The sequence below is a fragment of the Falco rusticolus genome, chromosome 19 (genome assembly GCF_015220075.1).
Source record: "Falco rusticolus isolate bFalRus1 chromosome 19, bFalRus1.pri, whole genome shotgun sequence".
In the NCBI taxonomy this organism is placed as follows: Eukaryota; Metazoa; Chordata; class Aves; order Falconiformes; family Falconidae; genus Falco; species Falco rusticolus.
This window is the reverse complement of record NC_051205.1, coordinates 2,867,826-2,891,440: the sequence shown is the minus strand read 5'-3', so window position 1 is coordinate 2,891,440 and position 23,615 is coordinate 2,867,826. Positions and strand designations below refer to the sequence as shown.

The 23,615-nt window shown below is 60.2% G+C and overlaps 2 protein-coding genes across 2 annotated transcripts; one reads left to right on the top strand and one right to left on the bottom strand.

Moving 5' to 3' along the window:
• The first annotated feature begins 3,104 nt into the window (after positions 1 to 3,104).
• On the top strand, positions 3,105 to 16,059 carry ADAR (adenosine deaminase RNA specific). Its single transcript, XM_037370871.1, is given in 16 exon segments — positions 3,105 to 3,882; positions 5,050 to 5,130; positions 5,132 to 6,592; positions 7,952 to 8,138; positions 8,220 to 8,377; positions 8,784 to 8,925; positions 9,123 to 9,340; positions 9,582 to 9,738; positions 10,776 to 10,947; positions 11,531 to 11,624; positions 13,058 to 13,186; positions 13,289 to 13,422; positions 13,899 to 14,081; positions 14,551 to 14,663; positions 15,038 to 15,165; positions 15,410 to 16,059. Coding segments are annotated over 16 exon segments (3,603 nt in total). The 5' UTR covers positions 3,105 to 3,868; the 3' UTR covers positions 15,642 to 16,059.
• Positions 16,060 to 18,140: 2,081 nt separating this feature from the next.
• On the bottom strand, positions 18,141 to 23,456 carry CHRNB2 (cholinergic receptor nicotinic beta 2 subunit). Its single transcript, XM_037370996.1, has 6 exons — positions 22,892 to 23,456; positions 21,845 to 21,990; positions 21,695 to 21,739; positions 21,056 to 21,165; positions 19,967 to 20,927; positions 18,141 to 18,475 (listed from the first exon to the last, which is right to left on the bottom strand). The coding sequence occupies exons 1-6, from the start codon at positions 22,932 to 22,934 to the stop codon at positions 18,305 to 18,307; spliced, it is 1,476 nt and encodes a 491-aa protein (XP_037226893.1). The 5' UTR covers positions 22,935 to 23,456; the 3' UTR covers positions 18,141 to 18,304.
• Positions 23,457 to 23,615: the final 159 nt, after the last annotated feature.

The window sequence follows — 23,615 nt, the reverse complement described above, 5'->3', positions numbered from 1 at the left end:
CGGAGGGGGTGGGAGATGCGGCGTGTGCGGACTGGTGGTGCCTGACCCCGGCGTTTGCAGGTCCGCTGGGAGCCTCGTCGCAGGCATCATGCTCCCAAATCCTCCTTGGAATGAAGGTGTGACCATTGCAGCTGGGGCGAGGGGTCCTGTTTTAAACAAGACATTGCAGCAACAAGAACAGCCCCCCCCCCCTCCCCAAACCGAGCTGGGAAACCCAAGCCCTCAAATCTTTGAACGCAGAAATCACCTGGGGAGAAAAAAAAAAAAAAAGAAACTAAACCCTGAACAACCTTCAACCTCAGCTTCTGGAAAACATCACTGAACATGAGCGGCAGTCAAGCCTGGTGGTGCCGGGGCCCGACACTGTCTCTGTGTGTCTGTGGGGACTCCCGGCTCGTGGAAATGCCCCCACAAAGTCACCGGGGAGCTGAAGGCACATGCTGCCACCATCTCCTCGGGATGGGCAGAGCCGCTGGAAGAGGGTCAGCATCCTCCAAGAGCTCATCCTCATGCGTTCTGCTCATCCGTCGGCAAGCACAGGCAGACGGCCCCCCCAAAAAGCACCCAGATGCCATGCCCACCCCTCCCGGCTCCCCTCCACACCCACCACCCTGGCAGAAGAAGGTCTGGTGGTCCTAGCCATGACTATCGCTCACCGGTTGTACGGTGGCACATGGGCACTGCCCTGAGCCCTACGAGCCGCCGGTGATGCTGGCACAGCTCCCGCCTGGCACCCGGCGCCGCCGCGGTACCCGGAGCCCACTGCCAGATGGTAAATGACATGCGACTATTTACACGCAGGCAGCGAAGCAGCAGACAGGAACAATCTGTTCCCTGCCGGTAGTTTTCGATCGCAGACGATGAGGAGGGGTTTTGCAGGATCTGCCGGGACCGGGGGCTGTACCTGCTTTGGGATCCAGGGGGGGGGAAACATCTCCATCTCCTTGGAAAAGGCTGTGCGATGGGGTGGGATGCGACTCGGGCTGCGACTGGAGGGGGCATTAAAAAAAAAAATGTTAAAATGGAGGATCCCACGGGAAAGGGGGAGCCTGTGGAGGAAAGGGGAGCCCCACAAGGGATGGGGGGGGCATGGGGGGCTCACAGAGGAGCCCTACAAGGGAAAGGGGGGCCCACAGGGGGATGGGGGAGCCCCATGAGGGATGGGGAGGCCCACAGAAGGATGGGGGAGGGGGCACGGGAGGGCACACAGCGGGATGGGGAGCCCCACGAGGGAAGGGAGGGGGGCACAGGGGGAGCCCCACAAGGGATGGGGTGGTCCACAAAAGGATAAGGGAGCCCCACGAGGGATGGGGGGGAGCACGGGAGGGCCCACAGGGGGATGGGGAGCCCCACGAGGGAAGGGGGCCCCACAGGAGATAGCAGAACCCCACCGATGGAGGGAGGGCCCATAGCGAATGGGGACCATGTGGGGGGCCCTGGGGGGGATGAGGGGCGTCCCCGCTCCTCCATGGGCCCCCAGTGGGCTTCCCCATGCCCTGCGGGGCTCCCCCCCTTCCGTAGGCCCTGCTGTGCTCTCCATGTGGCTCTACACCCCTCCACACACACCCCTCCCTCCAGGGCCCCCCATGCGACCCCCATTCCTTATGGGCCCTCCCTCCAGCTGCGGTGGAGCTCTGCTTTCTCCTGTGGGCCCCCCCTTCCCTCGTGGGGCTCCCTCATCCCCCTGTGGGCCTCCCAATGCCCCCTCCTCATGGGGTTCTCCATCCCCCTGTCGGCCTCCCCATGGGCCTCCTCTTCCCTTGTGGGGCCCCCATGGGCCTCCCCATCCCTTGTGGTGCTCCCCATCCCCCTGTGGCCCCCCCCATTCCCTCGTGGGGCTCCCCATCCCCCTGTGGGCCTCCCCATGAGCCCCCCTCTCCCTCGTGGGGTGCCCCATGGCCCCCCCCATCCCTCGTGGGGCTCCCCATCCCCCTGTGGGCCCCCCCAATCCCTCGTGGGGCTCCCCATCCCCCTGTGGGCCTCCCCATGGCCTCCCCATCCCTCGTGGGGCTCCCCATCCCCCTGTGGGCCCCCCCATTCCCTCGTGGGGCTCCCCATCCCCCTGTGGGCCCCCCCAATCCCTCGTGGGGCTCCCCATCCCCCTGTGGGCCTCCCCATGAGCCCCCCTTTCCCTCGTGGGGCGCCCCATGGCCCCCCCCCATCCCTCGTGGGGCTCCCCATCCCCCTGTGGGCCCCCCCATTCCCTCGTGGGGCTCCCCATCCCCCTGTGGGCCTCCCCATGAGCCCCCCTTTCCCTCGTGGGGCGCCCCATGGCCCCCCCCATCCCTCGTGGTGCTCCCCCATCCCCCTGTGGGCCCCCCGATCCCATGGGGGGCCCGTGGCGGCGGCGCAGGGGGGGCACACAGAGTAGCGGGGAGCCACATGGGACACACGGCAGGGTCCGTGGAAGGCGGAGAAGCCCCACACGGCATGGGCAGACCCGCTGGGGGCCGACAGAGGAGCGGGGACCCCCCCCCACCCCCGATGCCCGTGCGGGGGCAGGGCGCATGCGCGGGGGGGGGGGGGAGGGCGCGCTGTGGCGCATGCGCAGCAGGGCATATGGGCGCCACCGCCTGGGGCGAGGGCTCCCGCCGCGACGGGCGGTGCTGCGGTACACAGCGGGAGCGGCTGCTGCCGCCCGCCGGGGCACGGGGGCGGTCTGCGGCCGCTCCTGCGCCCGGGAGAGCGAGGGCGGCTGAGCCGGGCCCTGGCGGCCGCGGCGGCGGCACAGCCACGCGTTGCCTTGGCTAAACATGGCCGCCGCGTGTGGGCTTTGCCCTGAGCAGAGATGGCCGCCGCGCTGCGCAGGCGCGGGAGGGCGCCCGCCGCGTCATCACCGTGCGCCGGCAGCGGCGGCAGCGGCGGCAGCGGAGGGGGTAAGGGGGCGCGGGGGGGCGGCGGCCGCGGGGCGGGGGCAGGCCCAGGCCCGGCCCGGCTCCAGGCCTCGCCTCGCCGCTAAAACTTGGGCCCCGCCGGGCCTTCGCCAGCGCTGGGGCTGCGTCCGGGCCGCCTGCGCGGCTGCCCCGCGGCCGCCGTGGGGCCTGGTGGCACAGGCGGGCCGGGGCCGCGCAGGCCGCGCTCGCCCTCCGCCGTGGGCCGCCCGTGGGCTCCGGGGAGGCGGCGTGATCGTGTCCCGGCGGCCCTGCGGGGCTTGGGGAGGGCGGGCTGCGCCCTCCTCTGCACGCTCCGCAGGCGGGACGCGTGGAATAAAGTGTTTTCCTTGGTGCTGTTTCTCCTTGAGTCCTGGCCGGTGGGAGCCGGCCCGGTGCCCGTGTCCCCGGTGCCCCCCTCCGGGCGAGCTCCCGGGGCTCAGCCAGTCGTGCCACCGGGGGCGGGGGGCGGGGGCTGCGCGGGCCCGTCGTGGTTCCGGGGGAAGCGGTGTGACACGGGGGCAGGGTAGCAGGTATCTGCTTTGGGATCTTGGTTTGAGGTGCTGCCGTTCCCGTGAGCCCCCTCCGAACCGGGAGAGCAGCCGCCCCACGCCGTGCCACCCACGATCCCGACCCATCGGCACCTCGTGGTTATCCATCCCCGCCGGTACCGGGGGAAAGAACATCCCACCAGGTCGCTTTCCCGGGCGGGGCCCAGCTGTGGCCGCTGGGAAGGAGCTGACAGAGTCGAGCGTAATCCCGAAATCCCGCATCCCCTCCCTGCCCGCTCCCTGGGCGAGGGGGCGGCCCCGGGCGGGGCGAGGAGGCGGCTGCGGGACCGGGAACCGAAACCGAAAGGCAGCCCGCTGCCATCTTGCCGGGGTGACCGGTTGCCCTCACGCAGAGCACACAGCGCTGCCTCCCCCCACCGGGCATGTCCTGCCCGTCGGGCTTTCTTTTCCCCGTTAATTTTCTCACAAAATAAGGGCACTTGGCATATGCATGAGACAAGGTAAGAGCATTTTTTAAACCCTCCTTCTTCCTGCCTGCCAGGATTTCTGCCCCGCCTTTGGCTCAGGGGTCGTTTTTAAACCCGAGTTTGCTGAGTAGGGGGCCAGCGGGGACCCCCCTGAACTGGGACTGAGCCTCCAGCACTGCATGTGGATCCCCTGGTTGCTGGGGTTGGTAAAATAAGTCACAGTGCTGGCAGCTGGGTGCAGCTGGAAGCTGTTAATGAACTTGTGTAATGAAAGGGAAATTTAAGTTGGCCTTGAGGTGTGTTGGGTGAAGATAGGGAGCTTCACCTGCATCGGAAAAACTGTCTTTAGGAAGGCAGGTGCCTTAAAGAGGTCACCAGGAAGAAGGTAGGATGGGGACCTAGCAGCAGGTATCAGTTTCATGGGTTTATCCACTCAGTTTCACAACCAGCTGTTGTTAGAGAGCTAGAATATATCCTGTGCTGGGTTACTAATTTTTAAAAAGCATATTCAAAGCTTAGACTTACATCCTGTGCGTGAGGGCAGTGGGACAGCTGTGTGTGATAGGAGTGGAATTTGGGCTAAGGTCCCAAAAATTTTTTTGTACTGTTGCCCGCTGCACACCTATCCAGTTTCCCTGTGTGTTATCACTTTACTTCTCCTGTGGCGTGATGCTTTCCGCCTGTGGGTCACGTAATGTCCAGGATGCAAGGGACGTTTGGGGGTTCAGACTTTTTTTGGCCATGAGTCTTGTTGCGAGCCTGTTGCAACTCTGTCCTGTGTGACCGTGTGAGCTGCTTTACCTCCTTGTGCCCCCGTTTCTCCCGACTGCAAAGTGGGTCTGAGGTTCTCTCCTTTGGGGCAGAGGAGTGAAGCCTTTGACAGAAGGTGTCACAAACAGCCAAACCGGCCCTGCACAGCTCGAAATTCAGTCCAACAGTAACAGAGGGTTGCTCTTACTGTAGCTGTTTCTTGTTATTAACTTCCCCTGTGTATTCCTGACTCCTGGGTTCTGTGCTGGGCAGACGCAGTTTGGTATTTGTGTTTACATGAATCATTTAAACTGGTAGAAAATGGGAAAGCTTGACCCGGTGAAGATGCTTGAAATGCCTCAGTAGCAGGGAAGCTGCGTAAACTGTATTTCTGGAATCCTATAGCTGTATGAATTCCTGTGTTTTGAATTCCTGTGTTTTTCCTCCTAGCAGGCGCCTGCTCAGGACGGGAGAGTGCAGAGTGAACCGCAGCTCCCCTTCTGCTGGCACGCAAGCAGCTTGGTTCACACGTGTCCCAGCGGTGCGCTATGAACAGAGGCGCTGGTCGAGGCAGAGGCTCGTATCGTACCAGCTCAAGACTTAACTGCCCCAGCACTAATCAAGGCTTTTTTAATCACCCTCATACCTCAGGAGAAACTAATCGGGAAACCTTTTCACACCAGCCATTCCTAACGGGGTGGGACTCTGAAGTCTGTTTGCTTCAGAGGCAGGGACAGCACAAGGATACACGCATCAGAAGCCTGCAGGCTGTGGCACCGGCTCCTGCAGAGAGATGGCAACCCAGCTGCAGCAGACCAGGGTGGCGTAGGTTCTCCAGCGAGCGTCCCTGGGTGAAGACTTCGCCACATTATTGCCCTCCTCAGTATCGTGAGGACTCAGAGAGAGATTCTGACACCATCGGGCTGAATTTCCAGAGACTGTCTCTTGCAGGAAAAGACCGTGAACAAGAAATTCTGTCTATTTTCAGGCAGCTTGGGGAGGGGAAGACTTGTACAGTTCATGATCTCGTACGTAAACTTAAAACTCAAAAGAAGGAGGTCAACCGCATTTTGTATAAACTCTTCAGAGAGGGCAAGTTGCACAAAGGCGGAGACACGCTGCCGCTGTGGAGGATCGCCAGCCCAAGCACAAGGAGCGAAACAAACCCCGCTGACCACAGCGGTGATCACGCAGATCCACCTTGCGAGAGCAGAGGAGAAGAGAGGAGCGCGCCCGGCTCGGGAGGCGCCGATCCTGTGATGGCTGAAACCAAGGAGAAAATCTGCAACTACTTGTTCAGCGTGGCGGAAACAACAGCGCTCAACCTTGCCAAAAACATTGGGTTTTCAAGGGCCAAGGACGTTAATGCCTTTCTTAGCGCTCTGGAGAAGCTGGGAGATGTCCACAAGGAGAACACAAGCCCCCCACGGTGGTCCCTGACAGATAGGAAACGCGAGCGGATGCAGATGAGGCTGAAGGCCAGCGTGGTAACGCAGACGGTGGATCTCGTGCCTGAGCCGGGTTTTCCGCCTTCCACTGTTCCACCGTGTCCCCAGGAGGTGACCATAGCTACACCAGCAGTGACAGCATTGGAAGAAGAAAGTATAGAAAACGGAGAGCAGCCCTGGGGGCAGACTGATCAGAGCAATGCCAGTGACACGGATGCAGCCCCATCTGTGGAAACTAAGCCCGAATTCTCCAGTCTGAATAATTACGATAACTCTGAAAACGGCAAGTGGGCCACGGATGATATCCCAGATAATCTGAACGCTATCAACAAGCAGCCTGATGAGTCAGAATCCATCATGAGTTCCCAGTCTTCCCCCAGTTACGCCACCCAGTTTGAAACTGCTTTCCCATGTACACCTGTAGAGAAACTGATAGCTTGTCAGGAGAAGAACCCAGTGAGTGGCCTTACCGAATATTCCCAGTACACGTGCCAGCACTGTGAGTTTGCCATGCTGGAGCAGAGTGGACCCTCTCATGACCCACGGTAATAAAATTTCCTACCTTTCCTGAGCTGTCTTTTTGCTTAAAATGACCTGACTTCAGCTAACTTCACCCAGTCAACTTTGCCCTGAAGAGCCTGCTCGTTAATGTTTACTTCATTTCAGAAGGATTAGCCTAGTGGATTCCTTGCAGCAGCTTAAACCAAATGAAGGCTAAAATTTAACCCCAGGTTAGCCCAGTTTTGGCACCCCTCATTCTGAGCAGTGAAGGTGGGAGTCATCTTTTTGGCTAGGTCCTGTCTGATTTAATCTGATTAAATATTATCAGATAAAACCGATTTCAGTTTGATTGTTTAGGGGGAAACTGGTATTGCTAAGCCACCTCTGAAGATGCTCTCGCCCTGGAAGTGGTACAAAGGGAGCCCAGAGCAAAGTGCTTGGGTACAGATATATCTTGGGTTAGGCGAGGTGAACCCACTCGGGATATTTCCGTGGTGTAGCAGGTCAGAGCAGCCTCTGCGAGCGGAGAGCACTTAGCGTGGCACTAGGATTTGCAGCGTCAGTCTCTGGAGTCCTGCTTCCCCTTGTGGAATTGTGGCTGTTCCTGAGCACCAGCGAGACGGTGAAAAGCACCATATGTGCCACACGGGCATATGTCAATAGATCCGCTAGACGGGAAAATTGGCCTAATTTCTAAAGATGGAGGCCCAGGCGCTTTTTTTGCCTTTTTTTTGGGGGGTGGGGGTTGTTTGTTTGTTTGTTTGTTTTAAGGAGGGATCTGGAGGGCTTCAGCCCTATAACCCCTCTCCAGATCTGGTCTGACCTGTTCAATCGGGTTTCTTCTGCATAGGGCTGGAGGACAGAAGGGAAGTTGGGTTTGTTAGAGTTCCCGGGGAGGAAAGAGACAGAAACATCAAAGGCAAGAGGTTTATGTGAGGCGGCACCTCTGAGGTGGTGTGATTGCACTGGATAGCCAGGGGAAATGCCAGAGGGACGAGTGACCCCAGATGACCAGGTGGTGCAGATGGAACAGCACAGGCTGCTTCTGAGCTTTCTTCATGCCTGTGCAGGAGCCGAAACCAAACTGCTCCTTGCACCCAGCCGTTACGCGTTTCTGGTGCTTGTGGAAGGAGGCAGTTCATCCTGTTCCTTCGGAACAAGATCTGGAGCTGCTCCTCCACCATGAACAGATCCAGAAAGGTGGCGAAACGAGGCCCAGATGCAGAGCTGTTGGGGCACCCTTGGTATTTTTGACTTCTGCACGTGGCAGCCTGGGTTTGCTCTCCCAGGCAGGAGCTAGCTGTTCCTTCTCACTTGAACTCGCAAGAACAGCCTTGCTTGCTCCGAGAAGACCACGCTTTTTTTGCCTCTCAGTTTACCTCTTTGGTTTTTCTCTTTCAAAGATTTAAGTTCCAGGCAGTGATTAATGGGCGCCGATTCCCACCAGCGGAAGCAGGGAGCAAAAAACTCGCGAAACAAGAGGCTGCAGCTAATGCCATGAAGGTCCTGATGAGCGAAGCAGACAACGGAAGACACGGTGGAATTAAATGTGAAGAGCCGTTTCCCTCCGACAGCTCTGAACCAGAATTGGTGAGTCTTCTTTTCTTTACTGGTGAGGCTGGTCGAACGGCGTTTAGTCTGAAACTGGTTTCCTTCGTTTTCCTGCTTTAGCCTTTGCATCCAGAGCCGGAGCCGTCGTCTGCATCGGCTCCTCTCAGCCTGCTTCCTGGGAAGCACCCCATCAGCGTATTAATGGAGTACGGGCAAAAATCAGGGAACACAGTCGAATTCCAGCTGCTCTCTCAGGAAGGCCCACCTCACGATCCGAGGTATGGCATGTTGGTGTCAGCTTTGGGGAGGATAGAAACCCTTTCTTTAATGTCCTTCCTCTTCAGCACGCTACCCACCTTCCTGGCCTCATCACTAAACCTAGCTGAGTGCTCCTCTCCTCTGAGGAGTCTGGGCATGGCTCCTCCAAGACATCTGCCTCCAGAAAGAGACCAAAGCCGATGCCCTTTCTCAGAGAAAGGATGCTGCTGCTTCTGCCAGACCAGGAACGGGTTCCAGTCCTGTACCCTACCTGGTGGCGCCTTACTGGGAGTCTTTAGGGCCATGGTGGTAGATTTAAATTGGAGATAACCTGGAAGGATTTAACTTGAACCTGGGAGAAGGGGATAATAAACAGATCGAGACACCTGTGCTTAACGCTTTTCATGTGCTATAATGTCCTGTCAGGTTCAGCTACTGTGTGAAAATGGGTGACCAAATTTTCCCTGCTGTGGTAGGAAACAGCAAGAAGGGAGCAAAGCAAATGGCAGCCGAAGTTGCTGTGAAGATTCTTTCTGGAGAGTCTGTACCCCATGCCTTGCCTGAACAGGTACGAAGAGCTTCTTTATAAGAGCCAAATGTTTTTGGTTTGGGTTCCCCCCCCTGCCCCGTATTTCATATTCCACTGGATTTCACCCCACCAAGGTTATGTGCTGGCTCTAGCAGAGGTGCTGAGTGCCCTTGGCCTGCGGTAATACCAGCTGCTCGGTGTTTAACGGCCTTCTCCTGTGTCTAACTCTGCTCTAGCCTGTCCTGAAGCCCCACAGTGACCAGCCCATGCCCAACTGTGGACCGTGGATCGCCACTCCAGATGAACCTAAGGTGGCGAAAGCGAAGGGTGTTGGGGAGCTCATCAAATACCTTAATGTCAATCCTGTCAGTGGCCTGCTGGAATATGCCCGCTCTAATGGGTTTGCTGCAGAGTTCAAACTCATTGACCAGTCAGGACCTCCCCATGATCCCAAGTAAGTAGCTGCATCTGTCCAGGAGGAAATTTTGTACCGGAGAGAGGGCAGAGAATGCAAAATTCCTGATGCTCTTTGAGGTGGCAACAGGCTGAGCTGCTGCCTCTGCCAGACCTTGTGTCCGGATGACAATGAGCTACCTCCGCTCCTCTCTCCACTGAGGGAATTTGAAAACCAGCCTGAAATCCTGAAATCCACCGGTTTCTTGGTTTTTCTCAGAGGTGCGCTGCTGTCTTTGTAGGTTTGTCTATCAGGCGAAGGTCGGAGGCCGTTGGTTCCCAGCTGTAACGGCGCACAACAAAAAGCAGGGCAAGCAGGAGGCAGCTGACGCAGCGCTCAGGGTCCTGATTGGGGAAACGGAGAAGATTGAGCGCATGGAAGGGATGAACATCACCGAGGTAAATCCTCTTCCTCCACAGCTGGGGCTGCTTGTGTAGCCTTCCCTGTCCTGTGCCTTTCAGTCCAGCAGAAAAATGCTTTCAGGATCAACCGTGAGATCTTTGTTGTCTGAAGGTGTAGATAAGTTGACAGTTTTCCTGAAGTGGGTTAGGTGTTTCCTCAGGGCATGGATGTACTCTTCCCTCCTGCCGGCCTCTGCTTTAGGGCTAAATTATTATCAGAATCTTCCCCAAGCCACTGAAATGTGTTCCTGTGGTGGAGCAGGAGCACGCTTATTTTTAATTCTGTGACTTCTTTTTTTTTTTTTTTTTTTTTTTTTTTTTTAATCCTGAATTCCTTCCTGCTGCATTAAAAATCATGTGTCAGCTCAAAAACTCATGCATCAGATAAGAGCAAAGCTCTGGTTGTGTCAGGATAGCTGGCCCAAACCTGTGCTGCTTTAAATCACACTTAGAGTTCTGTGATCTCTTAAAAGCTGTGTTCCAGGCTGCACAGCTGAGCGCAGCAGCTGTGGCTCTAAATAGAAAAGCCATCAGGGAGGATTTGTCAGTCAGCAATGCTAGAGGAGGCAAGTGCCCATCTGCAGTGGGAGTGACTGTGCAGTCTTCTCACAAGCAGCCGGAGGAGGAATTCCTCCGAAGCCGGGAACAGATTTCCTTGGCTGAGTCTCTGGGAACAGGCAAGATGGGGTTTTTGTTCCTTTGCAGCGGGGGTTTTCCCTCGGGAGGCCATCCCTCGGCCCGTTTCACTTGCTGCCAGGAAGACAGCTTGCTGCTGCCTCTTAATGATGTCCTCAAAGCAGAACTCAAAGCATTAGACGAGGTTTCCCCAGAAATACCTAAGAGAACTTCACCCACCCCTTGACGTGATGCTGTCCATGCGCTCACCCCAAAATTGCGCTGCCTGTAGCTCATGTTTTCCACGTTCCTGCCATCTGCTTGGATAGCTGCGCTTCAGCTTACTACTTCTTGAGCTGTTTTGTTCCGTGACCTGCTGGTGATCTCTTAGTAACGCTGGTCTTGTGTCCCCGCTCCAGCTCCCGGTGAGCGGCAGCACCCTACACGATCAGATTGCCATGCTGAGCCACCAGCGCTTCAACACCCTCACCGCTCGCATCCAGCACAGTCTGCTGGGGAGGAAGATCCTGGCTGCCATCATCATGCGGAAAGGAAATAAGGGCCTGGGAGTAGTGGTCAGCATCGGAACGGGTAGGAACAGCTTCTTCCAGCACAAACTGAACTCTCACTTCCTGGCTAGATTCCCTGTCAGCCGCCACTAGGGAAGGGCTGTTGCTGTAGGCTTCTTCAGAGAGGGCCAGAAACACTCCCAGGGCTCGTGTGGTGTCACAAGTGATCTGGTTATGGAGAGAGAACAAAGGAAATGTGCCTGCAGCTGTATTGCTCTTAATCTTTGCTTGCGTTGCTGCGTGCTGGTCTGTGCATCAAAGCACGGATTCCTCACGTTGTGCAGCCCAAGATCCCCCAGCTTCTCCCCGCTGCGTGTGCCGTAGTGCCCTTCCTGAGCCCCCACCTGGAGCGGGGGACTGAACAGCACTCGGGAGGGGACACTGCCCCTAAACCTGTGACAGTTTAAGTCTCTGCTGTCCCTAAAGTAGTGTGTGCTCTTTGTCCCTTTTGTTTTCCTAACTGCTTGGATGGGGATAATGATTTAACAGTTGGGGGGGTGCTGCTGCTCAGGAGCCTAAAGCAGTAAAACTTGAAGCAAGATGAAGCCCTCCCTCTTTCTGTGAAGCTGGGCCTTGACTTTGACACTTGCCTTTCTTTATTTCAGGCAATCGTTGCGTGAAGGGAGAAGAGCTGAGCTTGAAGGGGGAGACGGTGAATGACTGTCATGCAGAAATCATTTCTCGAAGAGGCTTTGTGAGGTGAGAGAAGGGGAAACCTGGAGGAGAGGGGCCCGCCAAGAGGGGCTGACCTGTTCTAGAGGGATGTGGCTGTGATGGTTCCTTGCTGTGTTGAGAGAGACTGTGATTCTCTACTGCCACTGTTTACCCATGTGGTGTTAAATAGAGGGAAGTTATTTCTGATAAGAAGGGGCCATGCCTGAATGGTGCCCAAATTAGTACTGCGCTGGAAACTTGCCAAGAGCCCAAGGGCTGCATCTGATGTACTTAAAATAAAGCATCCTGCAGAGGTTGCTTGGCTGGCGTGTAACACGCTGCTTTGGTCTGAGCCCAGCTCTGTCTGAGCCGAGGTGCTGGGGAATCTGCAGGCCAGGTCCCCCGTTGGCCCTTCTGGATCTTGGGTCTAGAAGGCTGCAGGAAAACATGTCCAATGTGTTTGCGTTGATAAGTCAGGAATCCTTTTTTCATGGGTTGGAAAGGGTTTTCCCAACTAAACTGCACAATTGTTCTCTTCCCTCTATAAACAATCAGGGTGGCACTTTCGGTTTTTTTGAAAAACTGAAGTGAGATGAAGTTACGCAAGCCTCGTTCATGTCTGCCCTTGCAGCTGCAAGCAGCAAAGCTTTCTTAAAGCCTTTGCCTGCTGCCACAATGCTCTTGTGCGTCCCTCAGCACTGGAAGGTGCTGAGGGCAGGTCCCCAGCAAGCTGTGAAGCCAGGGGGTTGCGCTCTTGCTGTCTGTCTCAGATGTTAATCTTGACAGTTGTGGCTGCTGGGCTGCTCTGGCACAGCTGAGAACAGCAAGCTCCACCTCTCCTTCCAAAAGAAGTCCCTGTGCAGTCTCTGCTTGACGAGTCTCCGTGAAGCTGCAGGGTTTGGGTTTTGGTTTTGGGTTTTTTTGTTTTTGTTTTTGTTTTTTAAGTCCTTGACACTCTGTTGGAGACCTCAAGGTTTTTCCCTGTTCCCGGACAGAAACAGCCGTAAAAGACCCAGTCATTGTAAACAGATCATGGGGTTGTGCTAATAATACCACTTGCCTTCAGCTGCCCGCGGGGCTGTTTACTCTTACTGCAAACTCGGTGCTGACTAAAGGTGCTAGGTTAATAACCTTGAAGTCTTCTTCACACCGGGGTCGGGTGCAGGCAGGCAGCAGCCAGGCAGGCTCCTTCCTCTCTCCTGCCACTGCTTCCCTCTGCTCACCTGCCAGAATGCTTCTTTCCTATTGCGTGGCAGGCAATCTGCTTGATTTCGTGCCTTTTCTGGGGCATCAAACACGATTTGTTGGCTTCCAGATGTTCTCAGCCACAGCTGCCGCTCTCCTGTGCGGCGGGAGCGGGTGGCTTGGGGCAGCAGAGGCAGAGCCTGGGCTGCTGCGTGTCCCGGGCGGAGGCAGGATTGAAATGCTCCTTGTCCGAGAGGCGAAGCAGCCTTTTGATGTGCCACTGTTATTTTCAGGTTTCTCTATAGCGAGCTGATGAAGTATGACCCGTCTAATCCTTCCTCTGCAGAAGAGAGCATTTTTGAGCCAGCGGGAGGGAAGAGACTCAAAATAAAGAGCAGCGTCACCTTTCACCTCTACGTCAGGTTGGTGCAGGCAGTGAGTGGTGGCAGAGGCGCCGTCGCACCCCTGGCCCTGCCTGTTTTCTGGGGGTTGGCGCTAACCTCTGGGGAGTGTTTGTTTTCTAGCACAGCACCTTGCGGAGACGGGGCGCTCTTTGATAAATCCTGCAGCGATCAGGCGGCCGTGGTGGGGCAAGCCCAGCATCAGCCCCTCTTTGAGAACCCCAAACAGGGCAAGCTGCGTACCAAGGTGGAGAACGGTGAGTGCGCTGGCTCCCTGCACGGTGGGGTGGCTCCGGTGCTCTCCTCTGAGCCTTTCTGGAGCTCCGGAGTTCCCTTACCCCTCTCTTGCGTGGTGCTGTTGCGGGATTTGAAACCTTCAGGAAGCAAAAGAAGTGGGTGGAAGGGCTGGGGGCATTAGAAAAGAGTCCCTTCTTCCCAGCTCTGCCTGTTGGACTGCCACGCTAGCGAGAGCATAGCTGAGGTTTGCTGTGAAGTGCTGTTTCATTCTGCTTCAGCCACGTTAAAAATGGCTCATCTCTAATCAGTACTGAGTTCCCTTTTTCCCGTGATCCTAAATTGTTCCCAGAGCCTGGTAACAGACTGACTCCGGAGGTTACTCCACGCCTGTGAGTTAGAAGATAGTTTCTTGTGCGGTTTGGTGGTGGAGTTTTGTTTTACTGAATATTTGACTCTTTGCAGAGTCTTTTTTTCTTTATCCTTTTTTCTTCTGCAGGGGAAGGTACCATTCCTGTGGAGTCCAGTGACATTGTGCCCACGTGGGACGGGATCCAGCATGGGGAGCGGTTACGAACCATGTCCTGCAGCGACAAAATCTTACGCTGGAATATCCTTGGCTTGCAAGGGGCACTGCTGTCCCACTTCATAGAACCTGTTTATCTCAGTTCTGTTACGCTCGGTACGAGACACACACACACCCCCCCCACCCCCCGTCCTTTCTGGGCTGGGCTGGATGTGCTGCCGTGCTCCTTTGAACTGGGCTGCAGCGACAAGTAACCTCCCTTCCCCAAAAAAGCTGGTTTGTGGAGGCTGTAGGAGTAACAGACTGAAACGTCGCTCTTGGCAGAGCTGCGCTGTTTGGAAGTGAAAAGGGAGTTTGTGGTTTTGATGCTGTGGGTGGAGTGGGTTCTTTTCTCCAAGGTTCTGGATTTTTTAGAAGGCACATGTGATCTAGGAGGGGGAGACAAAAATTGCCTGTTTGTGTCTTCAGTGAGAAATGTTGCAGGCTGTAAACCTTCATCTCACACGTCTAGGGCACGCGGAGCTGTCGCTGAGCCATGTGGCCTCAAGTTTCTGGAGCTTGTGAGCAGCGCTGGGATCCTCAGCGCCCGGCCTGTGTCCTCACACCTTCGTGTCTGTCCTCACAGGTTACTTGTACAGTCAGGGACATTTAACACGTGCCATCTGCTGCCGCCTGGCAAGAGATGGGAACGCGCTGCAGGAAAAGCTCCAGGCTCCGTATCACGTTAACCATCCCGAGGTACTGCAGCCTTGGTGCTTCTTCGTCTTTCCATCCCCCTTCCACCCCCGCTGTGGGGCTCGGGCCTCGCTGAGGGGCTCTGCAGGGGGGTCACCCTCCGCAGCCAGGCTCGGGGGGGGTTCATGGCCGGGATCCTGCCCCTTTTGTGTCGTCCCACAGTGTCTGGGGGTTACTGGCGATGACTTAATCAGGGGAAAAGGGAGACCGAGGTTGCTCCCGTAGCCTTCAGCTTGGTCAGAATGTGGTGCTTGCTGCTCTCGGGAGTCTGGGCTGAGCTGAAACCCTGCAGGGGGTGGAAGAGGCAAGGGGCTCCCCTTACCAGTGGGCTTGTGCGGCGGGACCGGTGTTAAGAAACCGTCCGTCCTCTTCCGCAGGTTGGGCGAGTCAGCGTGTACGACTCTGCGAGGCAGACGGGCAAGACAAAAGAGTCTTCGGTGAACTGGTGTCTTGCTGATGAAAGCGAAGTTGAGGTCTTGGATGGCACAAAAGGGAAAGTAGATGGGTAAGAACAGCCTTTCCTGACGCGGCGTTTCTGTTTGGGGAAAGGGGGGGGTGTGCTGAACTTGCGGGTCCCCTCTGCGCTGTTACAGCACCTTACGTGTGGGGAGGGTCGGAGAGAGGAATTTTGAACTGATGGGAGCAAGTGCTCTTGGAGCAGAACAAAATATTGCCCAGCCCAGCCCCCTGCTCCCCTCTGCCCTTCTGAGCATCGTGTCCTTCATTGCTGCCTTTGTCTTCCTTCTCAGACCGAAGCTGGAGGTGTCTCGTGTGTCCAAGAGGAAAATGTTTGCCCTGTTCCAGCAGTTATGTGCCAAGAACAACTGCAAAGACCTGCAGAACCTCTCGGTGTACTCGGACGCTAAGGAGGCAGCCACAGCCTACCAAGAAGCCAAGCAGTGCTTCTTCAGCGCCCTGGAAGAGATGGGCTACGGCAGCTGGATCCGCAAACCCCAAGAGGAAGATAATTTCTCTTTCTGACGCGTAATGAGGCACCCTGCGTGTGTAGGGCGGTGAGTGTGCACAGGCGCGTGCGTGAGTGTACGCGTCCTTCTTCCACCACCACCACCACCTTTTTGAAGTGGAACAGGGAGCACTGGGCCAGTTTGCCCTGTTGGCTTGGCTGCCTTCTCCCTCTGCTCTTGTTACTGGGAGACCCTGCCCCTTTCTCTTTTTAAAACATGCATGGAAATTATTGTCTTTTTTTTTTTTCTTTTTTTTTCTTCTTTTTTTTTTAAGCTAGGGCAGGCTCAGTCCCCATTTGCTCTTATGTTTTCATCTCCTCTGTTTTCTTAAAAGAAGGCACAAGAAACCAAAGGGATTCTCAGACTGCAAGCTCGAAATCTTTGGACCATGCACTACAGATCCCTCTGGCAGGTTTTGAGGCAAATTTTCTCTTTTAAAAAAAACAAAAAACAAAAAAAAAAACACAAAAAAAAAACAACAAAAAACACAAAAAACCCCCAAAGCTAAAAAGCTGGCTGGTTTCGTGTGTGTCTATCACAAGGTGGCTGGCAGGCCCGTCTGAGCTGGGGCACGGGACTGATCTCCGCAAGACACCAGCGGGACCAGCATAACATTCCGCGTTAATAATAATAAAAAAAAGAAAATTTCTGTATTATTAGCTGGCGCTGTGCCATGGGTGTGTTAATTCCCACAGAGCGAAAGTGGGGCGCTGGGTGGGGGTGGGAGAGGCACGGGGGGGGGGGGGGGGGGGGGGTGGTGAGTTATCGTTCATTAAATGATGAATGGAGCTGGGTGGAGCTGTGAATTAAGCCAGGAGCTCATCGGGCAGAATTGAGCCCTCGGGGGTGGTGGGGGGGGGGTGTTCAGTGTACCCTGAAATGACAGGGCAGGGTTTTCCTGGCTCCTTCCCCCACCTCTGTCTCTAGGATGGGGCGTTGCTTCTCCGGTCTTTGGGAGGCTGGTGGTGGCTGCAGGCCACGCCGCGCAGCTGCTTCTCTCTGAGCTCAACCCCACGCCAGACGCGCTCATAGAAGGTGAGAAGACGCCGTTGCCGTTCCACAGCCGGTTTATTAGGTGCTGGGTGCTGGAGAGAGCCGCCTGCTGTTGGCGCAGCCCCTGGCCCAGTGCGCGGCTGGTGCTGGCTCTGCCCGGGACGGGGCAGTTGGCATCGGTGGGATTGCAAAGAGACCCCGGAACGGTTAGTGTAGCCCAAGCCCGAAGTCTTGAAGCTGGGGGAGCCCCGGCTCTGGCCGCATCTCAGGGTTGCGCACCCCCCTGCGCAGCAGCGAGGGCCACCAGGCAGGCTCCACACTGGCTGGAAGGCTGGGACGGGCTCGCGCCGCGGCCGACGGCGCTTGGACACTGACCGCAGCAGCCTCAGCACCCCGCTCTGCCCAGCGCACGGAGCAGGGTGACAGCGCAGGGACGGGGCTGGGGGCTCCTCATCCTGCTCAGGCTGCTGTGCCTGGAGCTATCGGGGTTCCTGCTGCGCTCCCCGCGCCCTCCTGCTCTACCAGGAGTCTCCAGGGTGCAGCGGGACCCCCATCACCCAGCGCAGCACCGACAGCAGTGGGGGTGCAGAGGTGAGACAAAGCAGGATGAGCCCCTGGTGTGGGGGCTGCTTGAAGGGCAAAGCTCTGAAGTGTGGGGGCGCACCCCGAGAGGAGGAGGAGGTACAGGAGCATCAGCTGAAGCAGGCTGGGATTTCTCTGGCTGGGTGAAGTGCTGGGATTTAAATTAATTTCTAGTGCGTGGCTTCCCCCGGCACTGTGTGCCGCCGGCCCCCCATCTGCGCCGTGCTCCCCCCGGCACGGGGGATTAGTGGTATTTATAGCAAACGCTCCATTTCAACTTTCCCCAACGAGGCCAATTCCTGCCTGCGAGGGAGACCGTGGGACACGTTGCTACCGGACCAGCCAGGGCCACCATCTCCTTGGCACAACTTGCCACAAGGACCTGGCCGCCCTCCCAGCTCTGGTTGCGATTGATTCGTGTTTTCCGTTTTGGGTTGGTTTTTTTTTTTTTCCTGGTGGAATTAATATTATGGCTGCTCTGGGTGCCAGAGCCTGGAGCTTGGCAGGGGTGAGTGGCACTGCCGGAGTGCAGAGCCATCCCTGGCACTCGCTGCCCTGGCCCTGCCTGCAGGTAGGACCTAAAAATAGCATCTGGCTGGTACATGCGGGAGAGCTGGAGCCGAACAGCCCTGTCCTCCTTCCCTACCTCTGCTCCTGCCGCAGCAGCGCGGCTCTGCCCCGGCTGGGAGCCCTGGGGACGGCACAGGGGTCCGGCTGGGGCCCCCCACCTTGTTGTACTGGTGGGAGCAGATGCGGCAAGCGGAGCGCGGGGCTGGTTCCGCACCCCTGTGCCCCCTCAGCAGTTGAGATTTTCCTCTTCCAGAGCTGAATCCTCCCCAGCCACTGGAAGCCCACCCCCCACCCCCACAACCCTGGCTTCTCCCCCCCTGCCTGCGGGGAGCGATGCGGGATGAAATCACGCTCGGTGGAAGCAGCCCCCCTCCTCTGTGAGCATTTATTGGTTTGCAGTGGCTGCCCGGAGCCCAGCACCCGGCTCTCCGTCCCACTGGGACCCACTGGGCGGGCAGCAGGGAGAGGGCTCGGAGCCCACGGTCCCTCGCTGTCCCTGGGGCAGGTGGGTGCCCCCCCAGCCCCCACCCGGCGCTATTTGGAGGTGGGGGGACCCTGGCCGAGCTGCAGCAGGGAGTTGGTGGCGTAGTTCTGGAAGAGCGGCTGGAGGAACATGCCGACGGTGCCGAAGACGCAGACGAAGACGAAGATCCACAAGAAGAGGCGGTCGATGACCATGGCCACGTACTTCCAGTCCTCGCTCACCTGCGCGGGGCCGGGAGAGATGCTGGGTCAGGCCAGGCCCCCCGCTATCACCCGGGGCTGGACCAGGAGCTCCGCAGAGCCCCAAACCTGCTCCCTCAGCACCGCAGCTCCAAGGGGCCCTGCCAGCTCGCCACGGCCCTGTGGGGCTCCCCCCACCGCCACCAGCGCCGAGCCTGGGAGACTCGTTCCCCCAGGGAGCTGAGCTGGGGGGGGGCAGCAGCCCCCAGCCCTGCAGCCCCAGCCCGGCCGGTTCCGCCAAATTCTGCATCCTCACGGTGCAGCGTGGGGTCAGGCCCCCCGGGAGCCTCCCGGCTTCCAGAGCGGTGGCTGCGGCAGGGGGCGGGGGCTGCCGGGGGTCCCGGGGGGCAGGGCCAGGCAGGGACCCCCCCGGTGCCTGTATCCCACAGCCCTGCCCACCCTCAGCAGCCCTGCCTGCACCTCATATCCCTGCCCACATCTCACAGCCCTGCCTGCACCTCATATCCCTGCCTGCATCTCTCACAGCACTGCCTGCACCTCATATCCCTGCCTGCATCTCTCACAGCACTGCCTGCACCCCATATCCCTGCCTGCATCTCTCACAGCACTGCCTGCACCTCATAGCACTGCCTGCATCTCACAGCCCTGCCTGCACCTCATATCCCTGCCTGCACCCCACAGTGCTGCCCACATCTCATATCCCTGCCTGCACCCCACAGCGCTGCCTGCACCTCATATCCCTGCCTGCACCCCACAGTGCTGCCTGCATCTCTCACAGCCCTGCCTGCACCCCATATCCCTGCCTGCATCTCATATCCCTGCCTGCATCTCTCACAGCACTGCCTGCACCTCATATCCCTGCCTGCATCTCTCACAGCCCTGCCTGCACCCCACAGCCCTGCCTGCATCTCACAGCCCTGCCTGCACCTCATATCCCTGCCTGCACCCCACAGTGCTGCCCACATCTCATATCCCTGCCTGCACCCCACAGCGCTGCCTGCACCTCATATCCCTGCCTGCACCCCACAGCGCTGCCTGCATCTCTCACAGCCCTGCCTGCATCTCACAGCCCTGCCTGCACCCCACAGTGCTGCCTGCATCTCTCACAGCCCTGCCTGCACCTCATATCCCTGCCTGCACCCCACAGTGCTGCCTGCATCTCTCACAGCCCTGCCTGCATCTCATATCCCTGCCTGCACCCCACAGCGCTGCCTGCACCTCATATCCCTGCTGCACCCCACAGCGCTGCCTGCATCTCTCACAGCCCTGCCTGCACCCCACAGCGCTGCCTGCATCTCTCACAGCCCTGCCTGCACCCCACAGCGCTGCCTGCACCTCATATCCCTGCCTGCACCCCACAGTGCTGCCTGCATCTCTCAGCCCTGCCTGCATCTCTCACAGCCCTGTCTGCATCTCACAGCCCTGCCTGCACCTCATATCCCTGCCTGCACCCCACAGCCCTGCCCACCCCCCCATAGCCCTGCCCGCCCCACCCCGCCTGCCCCGTCTCACGCTCTGGTCGTCGTCCTCGCTGCGCATGTGGTCGGCGATGAAGCGCACGCCATCCACCGCCTCCTCCAGCCCGCATGCGCAGCTGGCTGTGGGGGCCGGCGCCGGCCCCTGCTGCTCCCGGTAGCCGTTGAGCCCCTCAGCCTTGGCAGCGCCGGGGTTGGTGTAGCAGGTGCAGGCGCGGGCACCGGCCCGGAGGAAGAGGGTGGCGGTGGCAGCGCGCTCCTGCGTGTGTCGGCGCTGGCGCAGGCGCTGGCGAGCGCAGTTCTGCCGCGGCTGCTTCATGAAGAGCAGCGCTGGGAGCTTGCGGAGGAAGAGGGTGCGGACCCAGGGCGGCATGGTGTGCGTGGTGGGCGAGCGGTGGTGCACGTTGAGGACGCAGACACTGGTGACGATGGAGAAGGTCACCAGCACCATGGTGAACATGAGGTACTTGCCCACCAGTGGCACGTCCAGCGAGGTGGGCGGCACGATCTTGGAGATGAGCAGCAGGAAGACGGTGAGGGCGAGCAGGACAGAGATGCAGAGCGTCATCTTCTCACCGCAGTCGGATGGGAGGTAGAAGACGAGGATGGCCAGGGAGGTGATGAGGATGCAGGGGATGATGAGGTTGATGGTGTAGAAGAGCGGCTTGCGCCGGATGATGAAGTCGTAAGTGATGTCCACGTACGTGGAGTCGTCAGGGTTCTCGTTGCGTCGTCCTGGTAGCGCCACGATATCCCACTCACCGCTGGGCGTGAAGTCATCCAGGCTGGCCACCTCGCTCTTCAGCACCAGGTCGATCTCCGTGCGGTCGTAGGTCCAGGAGCGGAACTTCATGGTGCAGTTCTGCTGGTCAAAAGGGAAGTGCTTCACCTCGATCTTGCACGCGCTTTTGTAGATGGCCGGCGGCAGCCAGAAGATGCTGCCATCGTAGGAGATCACCGCGTTGGAGTAGAAGGAGACCTCGTACATCCCGTCAGCGCTGGGGCAAAGAGATGCACTGTCAGCCCTGGCCGTGCTCCAGCGGTGCGACAGCACCACCCCGAGCCCCGAGTGGGGCTGGGGGGGCATGCATGGCACCCCCCCCCCTAAAAAAAACCAACCACCTACTTGTTGTAGAGCACCACGTCGGGCAGCCAGATGTGCTTGGAGGGCAGCCGGACCTTCTTCATGTTGTCAAAGTCCTCTGGCTTCCAGGTGAGGCGGTAATCCTCCCACTCCTGCGGACAGGCAGGCTCAGCCTGGCCCTGCTGCGGGCAGGGGGGGGCCAGGGCAGGGGGCAAGGGAGTGCTCGGACAGGGGGACATGGGGGGACCCAGGGCAGGGTGCAGGGGGGTCCCCAGGACAGGGTGGACATGGAAGGGGGGGGTGGGGCAAGGTGCAGGGGGGTCCCCAGGACAGCGTGGACATGGGGGGACCCAAGGCAGGGTGCAGGAGGGTCCTCAGGTCAGGGTGGACATGGGGGGGGGGCAGGGGGCAGGGGGTCCCAGGGCAGGGTACATGGGTGTCCCCAGGACAGGGTGGCCACAGGGGTGCTGGGGCAGGGTGCAGGGGGTCCCAGGACAGGGTGGACATGGGGGGAGCCCAGGGCACTGTGCACGGGGGGCTCAGGGCAGGGTGCAGGGGGTCCCAGGACAGGGTGGACACAGGGGGCCCAGGGCAGGGGGCAGGAGGGTCCCCAGGACAGGGTGGCCACGGGGGGGACTGGGGCAGGGTGGCCCCAGGGGCCACAGGGCGCAGGGCTCCCACCTGGGTCAGCCAGACGTTGGTGGTCATGATCTGCTCCCGCTCGTGCTGCCGAGAGAGCGGGGCCAGTCAGCGGGGGGGGGGGGCTGGGGGCAGGGGAGGGGGCTGCAGGGCCCCCCGGGGGAGGGGGGCGCAGAGCCCTGGCCCACTCACCACGCTGATGAGCTGCGCCAGGGACACCATCAGCTGCACCGTCACCAGCTCGGAGCCGTTGGTTGCCGGCCGGATCAGCTTGTTGTAGCGCGCGGGGTCCAGCAGATACTCCACCAGCCGCTCCTCCGTGTCCGTGCCCAGGCCCCCTGGGGAGGGGGGGGAGGCTGAGCCCCCCCACTGCTGGGCACGGCCCCCCCGGCGGGCTCCGGACCCCCCCCCCCCCCCGTGCCTGCCCGGGGGTCTGGGCCTGGCAGCCCGAGGGGGGCTGTGATGGGGGGGGGGGGGGCAGCCAGCACAGGCAGGGCAGAGGGGGCGAGGGGGAGATGGGGAGACCCGGGGGGGGGGGGGCTGGGGGGGAGCAGCCGCGGGGGGGGCTGGGCAGGGGCTGGAGCCCTGGTGCTGCCAGGCAGGAGCCTGCTGGGTGTCCCCTCTGCCCTCTTCGCCTGTCCCTGCCCATCCCTGCCCTCCCCTGCCCATCCCTGCCCATCCCCTGCCCTCCCCTGCCCATCCTGCCCTCCCCTGCCCACCCCTGCCTGTCCCCTGCCCATCCCTGCCTGTCCCTGCCCTCCCCTGCCCATCCTGCCCTCCCCTGCCCACCCCTGCCTGTCCCCTGCCCATCCCTGCCTGTCCCCTGCCCATCCCTGCCTGTCCCTGCCCTCCCTTGCCCATGCCCTGTCCTCCCCTGCCCATTCTCGACCACCCCCTGCCAGTCCCTGCCTGTCCCTGCCCTCCCCTGCCGGTCCCTGCCCGTCCCTGCCGGACTTTGCCGCCCCTGCCTGCCCCGGTACCCCCGCCGCAGGGTTTGGGCAGCCGGAGCCGCCGGGCCCAGCGGTGCCGCGGGAGCCGCAGAGCCCCGGGGGAACGGGGAGCCCCGGGAGCCCCGGCGGGCCGGGCCAGGGCAGCACCGGGGCCGGTACCGGCTCTGCTCCGGGTCTGTGCGCGGCCAGTACCGGACGGCCCTATGCAACAGGCGCAGCCCCGGGGCCCGGGGCCCTCCCCGCCGGTGCCGGTGCCGGTGCCCGCCTTACCCCCCTCCGCGGTACTTACGTCTGAGGGCGGCGAGGAGGCAGAGGACGCGGAGCAGCGCCATGGGGGCGGCCCGCTGCCGGTGCCGCTGCCGGTGCCGCTGCCGGTGCCGCTGCCGGTGCCGCTGCCGGTGCCCGGGCGCTGTCCCCGGTGCTGCCCGCGCTCTCCGCGGTGCTGGAGCCGGCGGCGGCGGCCCGGGCGGGGCGGCCCCGGGCGGGAGGCGGTGCCGGGCGCTGCGCCGGGGCCGTCCCGCGCTCCCCGCTCCGCCGCCGTCACCGCCGCCGTCAGCGGCCCCGGGGCCGCCCCCGCCCCCGCCCCCGTCGCGCCCCGGGGACACCGGGAGGGGGGGGGGGCGGGGTCCCCCGAGCCTCCGCTCAGCCGGGGCCCAGCCCCCAGTCCCTGCGCGGTACCGGCGGGGGGGGGGCCCGCGGCGGGCACCGGAGGGGGGATGGGAAGCTCCCAGGCGGGTCGCGGGCCCCCCCGCGGCCCTACCACACGCGGGGCGTCTCGGGCCCCGGGACCCCCCCGGACTTGCGGGACCCCTCAGGCCACACCGGGTCCCCCCAGACTTCGACACCCCCCCCCCCGCGCCGGTGACCCCCCGTGACCCCTCCCACCAGGGGCGGGGCTCTCCCCTCCCGCTCGCCCCGCCCCTCACTCTCCGGGGCGCCTGGCTGGCGTCACTTCCGGCTCGGCACCGCCCCGCCCGGGCGTGCGAGCGCTTCCGGCGGTTGATGCCCCGCCC